Raw genomic sequence first — 10766 nt, 5'->3', positions numbered from 1 at the left:
CATTAACAAACCAAGCCCAACTATCTCAACAAAATGTCACAAAAAGAAAATGGCATTAACAAGGCTGCATTTCACCAAAGACAAAACATAACTAGAAAACAAAACACCATCTCAAAGCAATTGGCCAAATGTAACCCTCAGTCTCAGTGAACCACACAGCCTCAATCTCAGTCTCAGGGCACCACTAGCACCAACCACAAATAACAAAAGGCAATGTTAAACAATACAAAACCTTGTCCAACAAGCAGTTATTTGAAAAAACACTAAAAAGCATAATTAGGACTCCCATCAGCCCCAGGAAAGTAACCCAAACTTACCAAAACTCAGAATGTATACCTTCATCGGTCTACTTCAAAGACCCACATGCATCATACAAATATGAAGAACCAGAAGACACTACTTCAAAGACCCACATGCATCATACAAATATGAAGAACCAGAAGACACTACTTCAAAGACCCACATGCATCATACAAATATGAAGAACCAGAAGACACTACTTCAAAGACCCACATGCATCATACAAATATGAAGAACCAGAAGACACTACTTCAAAGACCCACATGCATCATACAAATATGAAGAACCAGAAGACACTACTTCAAAGACCCACATGCATCATACAAATATGAAGAACCAGAAGACACTGTCCCCATGTCATCAGATGAAATCTTCTACAGAGACTTTACTAAAGCTCCCCACAAGTAGGAATAAACATCGGCTCCAAAATAGCTCCCCAACCATTGCAAAAACCAATTCAGCAATAACAAAACCATATTTTCCAAATAATGCAAATCCAAATAGGGCAACAAAAGCAAAAACTATAAACAAAGTATCTAGCCCAAGAATTAAAAAGAAATAACTCGAATAACTCGAATATACAGAGTGTCCATCCAAATCCCCCAAAACAAGTAATCCACAACAGCCAAATCACAGGTCCATCAGGGACCCACCCTGGGAGTAAAAACCCTCCTAAACAGAACATCAGCACACCTAACAAATGTATATTCAGGACAGCACAACAAAAAAGAAAACTTATAATCTGGCAATGGAACTGTAGGGGATTAATTAAAAACCTCCCAGAATTACTTTTTAAACTTAACAAAACAATCAACAAATCAGATATCATTTGCCTCCAAGAAACACTCCTATCAGAAAACCTAAAACGTTTACCTGAGATTCCAAGGTACTCACCAGCCACATTCAAACGCCATAATAATGAACAATATTGTTAATGAAAACGTTAACATGCTCAGAAACCCTACCAGTTCCAATTGCCTATGAAACCAACACCATCCTTGAAATACAATCTATCCTAATAAGAACTGGAACAACTACTATTCAAATTACAAACATATATGACACAGGAGGCAATAACCAACAAGTAAATTACCACCAAATCACCAAAAATCCAACAAACAACTTAATCATCTATTTTTATCAACGCACGCAATTAATTATGGGGAGAAAATAGGAATGACAAAAGAGGAAAGCTGGTCGAAGATTGGATCACAAAATATAATCTAGTCATCCTTAATGACCGATCAAAAACCAGATTAAATCCTGAAGATGGCTAGCCATTGACCTAACCATATGCACACCTAAACTTGCACAAATAACTAACTGGTGAATAGACCAAGAAAATACATTAGGTAGTGACCACTTCACCATCATCAACTCCCTCCAAATTGCAACTCAACATACCCCCATTGAAGTCCCTTCCCTCCACCCCCCCGATGGAAATATAACAAAGCAGACTGGGACAAATTCAAAACTATCTTGTCAATCATAGACACTAAAGATCTAGAAAACCCAGATACCAATATCATCCACGATAATATAATTAAATCCATCCACAATACAGCTAGTTTATGCATACCAAAAACTGTAAGATCCCCAACTAAACAATCAATACCCTGGTGGAGTGACCAATGCAGCACAGCAAATAAGGGGAAAAAAAGAGCACTCAACAAATATAAACACACAGGAAACTCCATAGACTTCACCCACTACAAAGATAAGGGACAAAAAGATAAAACACATCATATAATTAGCTAAAGAAAAATCCTGGCAAATATTTTGCTCTAAATTAAATCTAAAATCAAATTCCAAACAAGTCTGGGATAAAGTAAAAACTATTAGGGGGAAATCAACCTACTCAACTCCCAAACTAATGGGTGCTACCACCAATCGAGAAAAGGCCGATATGCTTGCTAGTCTCTTTTCTGACATGAGCAGCGATAAGAACCATTCCAAAAATGTCCAAGACTAAAGAAATACGGTAGAAAACACCCTTCATCACCTCTTTCAAGACAGAGGAACCAAAGATTCAAACTTAAACAATGAAATCACCTTATACGAATGGGACATATCATTAGGGTCAAAGAAAGAAACATCACCTGGAAAAGATCAAATTGGGTATATAATATGTAAACAAATCTCCCCAGAAATATCACAACAACCATTATTAAGCTACTGAGCAAAATCTGGAATAATGGAAAACTACCAAATAGCTGGAAACAAGCCATTATTATTCCCATCCCCAAACAAGACAATCACCCTAACAACATAACATCATATCGACCCATCTCCCTCACCAATAATATCTGCAAACTTATGGAGACTATACTCTCAAACAGATTAAAACATCACCTCGAAAGCAACATTCTGCGTTCAGAAATTTAATGTGGCTTTCGTAACAAGCGTTCCACCACCGACCAATTATTACGATTAGAAACGGACATTAAACTAGCATACAACTTTATGAGAAAACCGATCGAAACCTCATAGTGGTCTTTCTTGACTGGATTGGAAATTTTCTAACAGGTCGTAAAATTAGAACACCCACTCCAAACAATTCTCCCTTGAAAATGGAATATCATAAGGGAGCGTACTCAGTCCAACACTCTTCAACCTTATGATTAGCGACCTTGACCTTAACCTAGCCTCCACTAAAGTTAATATTTCACAATTCGCTTACGACAGCGGCATCTGGAGAGCAGGAAACCCCGCCGGCAAACCAGTCATTACTCAAATACAAAAAAGGTTAGATAACATAGGGAGATGGGCGGATAAATGGGGTTTTAAAATCTCAAATGAAAAACAGTTGCAATAATATTTACCCCAAAACGAAATAACAAATTAGCCTACACTAACCTCTATCTAAAAAATCAACTTGTCAGATATGTTAGGGTAGTAAGATTCCTAGGAATGAATTTTGACAGCCACCTAACCTGGGAACGCCATATAGATATTCTTATACAAAGTTGTAATAAAGACTTAAACCTCTCAAGAAACCTCAAAGGTACCACATGAGGATCCAACCAAAAAACTTTGCTTACCATCTTCAAAGCCCTTATAAGATCCAAATTAGACTACGGTTGTCAAGTGTACAACTCAGCAAAACAACCACTCCTAAACAAACTAGATGCCATTCAAAGAAAAGCTTTATTGGTTTACACAAACATACTTCCCTCCACCTCATCGGACGAGCTTCAAGTCCTCACTGGGGAACTACCGCTAAAACTGAGACGACAGGAAATGTTACTCAGATAATCCATTCAATTAGCTACCCATCCCAACTTGCATCCAACTAAAATTGCCATTTGCGGATGTAACATTACATTTAGCCACAAACTAGTTCCAAACATACCAGGTGGCACATTAATCCTAGAACTTAGGGAACAACTCCCAATACTTGAACAACAGGAATAATATACCAAACCACCTGACCAAACCCCTTGGACACAAAGCAAACCAAGGATAAACACCATGGCCATAGAAGACGGAAACAAATTGGAACAAGAAAAAATAAACTAAAATCCATAATCGCAAATTACATACAGGACACTTACCCTGGTTTTATTAAAATATACACAGACTAGCAAGAACCAACTTCCAAAAAGCACAAAAAGCAATAGGATCCCCTTATATCTTTCAAGAAATCCTAGACTTAAAAAAACCCTAACATACAATTAACATCCTATAATATATTACAATTCTTAGAGAAAAAAAACTTAAAAATAGGATACAACCATCCCCAAACAACCGTGTCAGGCAGTTAACAAAAGACGGGCGACTTTGATGCGTCTAACGAGACCTGAGTATTCAGCAAAGAAACCCGTTTTCTATTAACAAATACTAAATAACCGCCTCCTCCACTAAACTTACCCTCCATACCAAAACCGATTACTTAAATTAAAAATCTAAACACTACCATAACTAGTAGTCAGGCTAACAAACCTAAAATTAGGGAGGATGGGGAAATTCAGATGTCTTTGACGTGTCTTAGCGACCCGAGTATTCGGCAAACATATGTCTTATTAAAATAGAATTAGCCTGAAATAAAATAATAACACATAAATAAAACAAAACAAAAACAACTATCATAACTAGTAAACAAGTTAATAAACTTAAAAAAAACTAGGGAATACATAAGATCAGATGTCTTTGACATGTCATAGCGACCCGAGTATTCGGCAAAGATATCTGTCTTAATAAAATAGACATAGCCTGAAAATAAAATAACAACGAACTAATAGCTTCATCGATACAACTATGAAAAATAAACCAAACAACCATAAACCCACACATACAGGAACAATAAACTGCAATAACCCTTAATTTATTTATTTATTGAAGAAGAAAAAAATTACATTTAAATTTAAATTTTAAAAACAAAATCTTTTTGCAACTTCACTTCCTCTACTTGCAGGCTCTACTACCCCTTAAACAGCACAGAATTCTTTTCCAAAATTCAAAATTCAGAACAAAATTTCAAAATGAACCCAACACGCACTCATGATAAAGAAGTTGGTATTCAGCTTGGAGGCATATGGATATAAGGAAAATTGCATATTTGTCTAGTTAACTCTTTTCTTGGATACATAAGGTTACATGTACAGAATATCAATCAATTCAATGGATTTTGTTACCGAATTCACAGTCAATCCTCAAATCGTCATCGTTGTGTGTGCATGTGTGTGTGCGCGCTAAAAACAGCCAAGAACTGAAAATCTTTATATATGAGATGTGCCACATGATCAATCGATTGCCAGTGTTTTAATCTCAAACGTTTAACAGATATTTTTGTTTCAAACTTCCATGGCATGACCTAAGATCATTCGGACGTCAGAACATTAATCAGCTAATGCCTGTAATCGAAAGCGCTTGTTCCAGACTAATAAATTGTTTACCAAGCGATGAATTCTATTTAAAGTGCTCACGACTACTCGGTGACATATGTCCTGTCAAAGTACGATGTCGGCTTACAATGCGCAAGGAGTACAAAAGTTACAACAGCTTGCAGACGAAAATATCGGTAATTATTAAGAGTAGCTTCCCTTGAATCCACAGCTAATCTTGAAATTAATCAGACTCCCAGGGCGGCTGTATACTGTTAACCGCATTCGAGCAGAATTCTAATAGCCAGTACTTGCTGTGGAGTCAATACAACTATGTTTAAGAATAGTGTTTGCTTATCAAAAGGAGATTTTGACACAGTTAAACGAAATTGCATCTTTGTTTCCACTTAACCTGTGCAGGAATTCTGAGGATTACAAATCCAAAAATGTTCGGCAAGTGTATATTGCACGGCGATTGTCTTGTAAAATGCCGCATCCAAGTGGAAACTGACTTCCATAACATGACATAAATTTCCCATGGAAATGTCGGCAGCCGTTACACCAGTAGCTCCGACTACAGGTTTGTATTGTATTGTCAGATTCTATTGATCGTTTCACTTCTAGTATTATTGCAGATTGAGAATTTGTTTGTTTACAAACAATTTTAGAACTACCCAATCAATTACGTTAAGTCGTACGTGATCTTTGAGCTTATACAATCGTTATTGATTACGGTGTGTTGGTTCAACAAGTCGTTGGGTTGTTGGTTATAGGTTTGCTTGGCTATACATTATTAACAGTACCACAAGATAACAGTTGGCTAAGTCTTTGCATTTTGTATTTATGTAGAGTTCCCAACAGAATTTTCCTTTTCAGCAGTCATTAATTATCGATGTTCTCCTGTGCTTCATGTGCTGGTTTACTTATAATGATACTTCCGGCTAAATCATACCGAGTAAACAGGAGATCTATATGCCTAAGTGCCATTGCCAAGCCACAGAGTCAGCTAACCCGGGTGGTTGTACAATGCGCGATACTTTGGTTACGAGTCCTACGTTCTACCAAATGAACTACTATAAAAGAAAACGAAAAGGGGAAGTGCGTAACTATGTGATGTGTCTGGTTGCTACTTGGTGACGAACATCTTTCTGGACAGTGTCATTCGTACTTACAGAGTCGTTATAATTGGGCATGAATGGTCTATAATTATGTTGCGTTAACAGAAAGCGTGTATCACATTGGTTTTAGATGGCATTGCGAATAGAATATAGAACTGCATCTATAAATGTTTTAGTGCAAACAGAAGAAGAAAAAATGGTTAAAACGATGTTTCTTCCCTTTTTTATGGTCTTTAATTATTGCATACAGTTTCGTACACTAAGTTCACAAAACACGTTTTGGATAGCCAGTGTTTTAATAACAGATCGGTTTGAAACACAGCATGTGAAGGAAGTTGTTCCTCCAGTTGCCTTTTTTCAGCTATGGCTGCCAGTATAACTGGCGAAGGAAGAATCTGGAAAACCCGGTAAGAATCACCGACCCGCGGGAGGCTACTGGCAAACTTTCTCACCTATTGGCTTAGCCCGAGATTCGAATCCACGCGGAGAGAGGTGATGGTGAAGTGATCTGTAAAGGCGAGCGTTTTTGACCAATCGGACTCCAGGTGTCTATGAAATTACACGGGGACAGTTTGTCATTCACCTGAGACACATTATTTCCAGTAACAGCTGTAACCGGACCATTATCTGCGTGTGATGAATTCCAAATCTGGTATTATCAACCTTTGCCAGCATTTATATGCATGCCACTGCAAACCAGAATTGAAAGAAGTGTGTAACATTGCTACGTGCTGTGCTGGATGTGACGCATATTGTTTTTCAAGGGCGGTAACGGTAACAAAAGGTTGGAATGCAAAAGTAATCATTTACTTCTAGAATGGGGATTCACTGCGTTTTTATATTTAAAAAAGTCAGATATCGATTTTGCTGAATATACATGCAGGAGAGGGTGATATGTATTAGTTTACCAGCAAATTGTGTTATATATATATATATATATATATATATATATATATATATATATATATATATATATATATATATATATATATATATTTCTGAGTACGATTATTATTTTCTAAGGAGGTGTACGGCTAGAATTCTCGCTCATTTATTAAGAAATAAATAAATGGGCGAGAATTCTAACAAAACATAAGTGCATATTATTGATAAAACGTATTAAATTATTAGGAATTTGTTCACGTGACGGTTCGACCACGACCCAGACACAAAATAAATTCCCTTAGGAAAGGCATTTGCGATTTGTGTCAAACTCTATAACGTACTGCATTGTTTGTGTTTACGCAAAATTAAGTTTAATAGTTTTATCTGCACGAAAATTGGGGTGATCCCCCCGAACGTGTGCGAAGTGACATAAAAGGAACAAAGAAGTCGATGAAGCAGAGCTTACAGCGTCAGTGTTTCGCGAATAACTATAAAATGAACATAGATTTTGTGTAAATTAAGAAAGTGAAGTGACTAATTATAAATAGTATATTCATCAGTGGATAATAATTAGAAAACAAAATAATGAATGATGGCGTTAGTTCCATGACACAGTCAACGCAATTGTTAAATCTCGGCTTTTGAAGTATATTTTCTTGAATCTTTAAGTCATGCAAATTGTAAGGAGAAAATACGTATTTCAAGTCAGTAACTTTAGTCAGAATTATCGACAGTAATTCGTTGTGCATACACTTCATTTATTTGAAATTGTAATGGACACACACACACACACTTTAATTATTACCCAGTAGCTTAAATAAATTGCATAACTATCATCTTGATATTTGCTGCATTCATTTATTGATCTGAAATTGGCATTAAAATAAATAGTGATTTCAGTATAATTTCTGTAACCAAGTAATGAATGGAGAAGACTTATTTTGTAATTCTCTCTCTCTCTCGATCGATCGATCGATCGATCGATCGATAGTATCTCACAATAATTTTGCAATTGTAGACTAAATCCTTTACTAACATTTACAAGGAGTTTTATTATTTGGTAGCTTTTAATATGCTCGGAAGAACATTTAGAATAAGTAGTGATCGCATAGCAATTAATTAGAGTTCTGGTTGAACACCTTAATCTCTCGATCCATATTTGATGTGCCATCTTTCCTTAAGAAATTTATAAAAATGGATAACATTATTACTTTTATGTTTCTGATTGTAAGTTGTAAGCGCACCTATGAAATGGCTCACTTTTCATCATTTTACGGTAATGGAACCGGGAGAAGATGAGGGTACTTGTGTGTGGTTTGGTACTGTTGAATAATGTTCTTTAAAAAAACAAACAAATGCACTATAATTTTTCCCGAAGGACTATTTAGATACTCATGATTTAACTATATATGATTAACCCCCACCCCAACCAAATAATATTGTTATAACATCTGTTTTGTCCTCAAGACAAATTTAAACACCTGTGGAGTGACCTTTCTCTTATACATATCATCATGATGCAGTGAATAAAAATAAGATGTTTATCCATATTTTGCTTTTCCTTTTACAACATGCTTCTTTGGCAGTAATGTGTGTGAAATATTCTTAATTTTGGGGGAAATTAAATGTCATAAAATAAAAAAGTAAACCTCAAGTTTTGTCAAAGTCATCAAGGATATCTATATCTTTGAGTAGATGTAAGGAAATATTTCACACGTGAACTGGAAACATTGTGTTGTTACTCGTGATAATACAAAATGTTTCCACTTTACGATTGAAGTATTTCTTTATATCTACTAAAATGAAGTGGGATTTCTTTTTGTTGTATATTTTTAAAGGCAAAATCATTCGCTTTGCAGTGATTTCTTTCTTCACTCTATTAATGCGATTAACGGTTGCATTACAACATCGATAAAAGAAGTTCTGAAATTTTGCAAATATTTTCAGGGCGGCGACCACTGAAAATTTAGATTCTGTTTATAATGCTTCAGGTTGTAAGTTTAGTCAAATTAAAGGTTTCTTTGCAAAACTGAAGACAATTTTTTGTGTCATTAATATAGATTACAGTGAGCAGTGCTCGGGGTTGGTGTGGGTGGGGGTGCTATAGCAGCATGACAAAACGCTTCAACATATTTCAGATCATAGCATCATTAAACGACAGATTTTAATGACTGGGTTTTCTTGTAAGGATTTTTGCTGTTATTTTATTTATTTATGAATTCAGGCGTGAACATTATGCACTAGCAGGCTTGGAGTATATTTTGGTAACAAAGAATGCACCAAATTTCGATTGTCACTTTATTTCGGGTAGCAATCAACACTGATCTTACGTGATTTCTCCATAGTTTTCAGACATGGTAGTTATTGTAATGACAGTTAAAATAGCTATTTAAACATTTGTATTTCAATTTATAATCAAACATTTTTCGTAGATATGTGTACCATATTTGTTGCTGAGTGTAACAGGTACACGATACTGCATGGGTGTCACACAATATCGAATAACAGAAGGTCATTTAAGTACAGTCACTGACAGTTGCACAATTCATATGGAAAACTAATTATAAAAAGGTGAATACTTGAAACCAGCTATTGTTTGGAGCTCATTTCTGTTCATTATTGACGGCGCCTTTTGATTGATTACATAAATTTATAATGAGGGTCAACATTCATGATACATTTGAGATCTATTCATTGTGTGTGTGTGTGTGTGTGTGTGTGTGTGTGTGAGAGAGAGAGAGAGAGAGAGAGAGAGAGAGAGAGAGAAGACGAAGAAAAGAAGAAGATATAAAACAGACCTAAATATGGAAATATAGGTCTGAAGAGCATGCATAATTGTAGATATACTTCCTAAATGGAAAAATAATTTAATTAAAAAATGGTATCGCCAGTGTGGGAGTGAAAGTGGTATCGCTATTGTGGCGATATAATTTTTCTCCCATATCTCAGTATAAAATACATAATAGAATGATTTGTTTCTCGTGTTTTCTCGAAGTAACCACTTTTCCTTTAGCGTCCTATTTCCAAATCCCGTCTGTATTTCATTTCAATTTATGGTGGCAGATCAGTTGTATAGATTTTGCCGAAATACCATATTTTTTCGTCACAGTTGCGGATAGATGAAAGGATAATCCCAAAGTGCTGATTTTTGTTCGTCTTCGTGATACAAACTACCTTATTAAGCTTTCAGGTGTTTCTCAAAATATTATGGAATGAAACATATATTTCTGATGGACTTAAGTCATTAACAAGACGTTTTGCTGACAAGTGGTCTTTCGAATATCTTCCCATATTTCACTTATGATGTGCTTCATATGAGTGAAGATTAGGGTAATACATTATTCCGTCATCTTAATACATCCCAAACTGTATGCATACCTTTTAGCAATAGAAACCCGCCTTTTTTCTTCCTAGTTTAGCATTCCGAAATGAAAAACTTCACCCCTAATATCACAAACATTTCAGGGTAACGCTATTCTGTATGCAAAATTGATACGAGTAATAATTTGACTCAAAATGAAACAAAATATTGAACACATAGGAAGCCCGATAATCCATTTTCACTTTCAGACAGTTATTGTTCTAATCCAGGGTGAATTTTTCGCCAAATCGCCCTGTTTAGTCGGCTACCCAAGTCGTC

The 10766-nt window shown here is 35.7% G+C and overlaps 1 protein-coding gene across 1 annotated transcript in view; it reads left to right on the top strand.

Annotated features, from left to right (window-relative positions):
* Positions 1 to 5313: 5313 nt before the first annotated feature.
* Positions 5314 to 10766, top strand: part of LOC149787663 (uncharacterized) — a 125421-nt gene continuing 119968 nt past the window's right edge. The window contains exon 1 of the mRNA XM_089973865.1: positions 5314 to 5703. Coding sequence (XP_089829991.1) covers positions 5661 to 5703 — 43 coding nt within the window. The 5' untranslated portion in view covers positions 5314 to 5660. The remainder of the gene's footprint in view (positions 5704 to 10766) is intronic.

Source organism: Sinohyriopsis cumingii, chromosome 11 (assembly GCF_028554795.1).
Source record: "Sinohyriopsis cumingii isolate HCF-2022 chromosome 11, ASM2855479v2, whole genome shotgun sequence".
Lineage (NCBI taxonomy): Eukaryota > Metazoa > Mollusca > Bivalvia > Unionida > Unionidae > Sinohyriopsis > Sinohyriopsis cumingii.
This window is presented reverse-complemented; position numbering and strand designations above follow the sequence as displayed.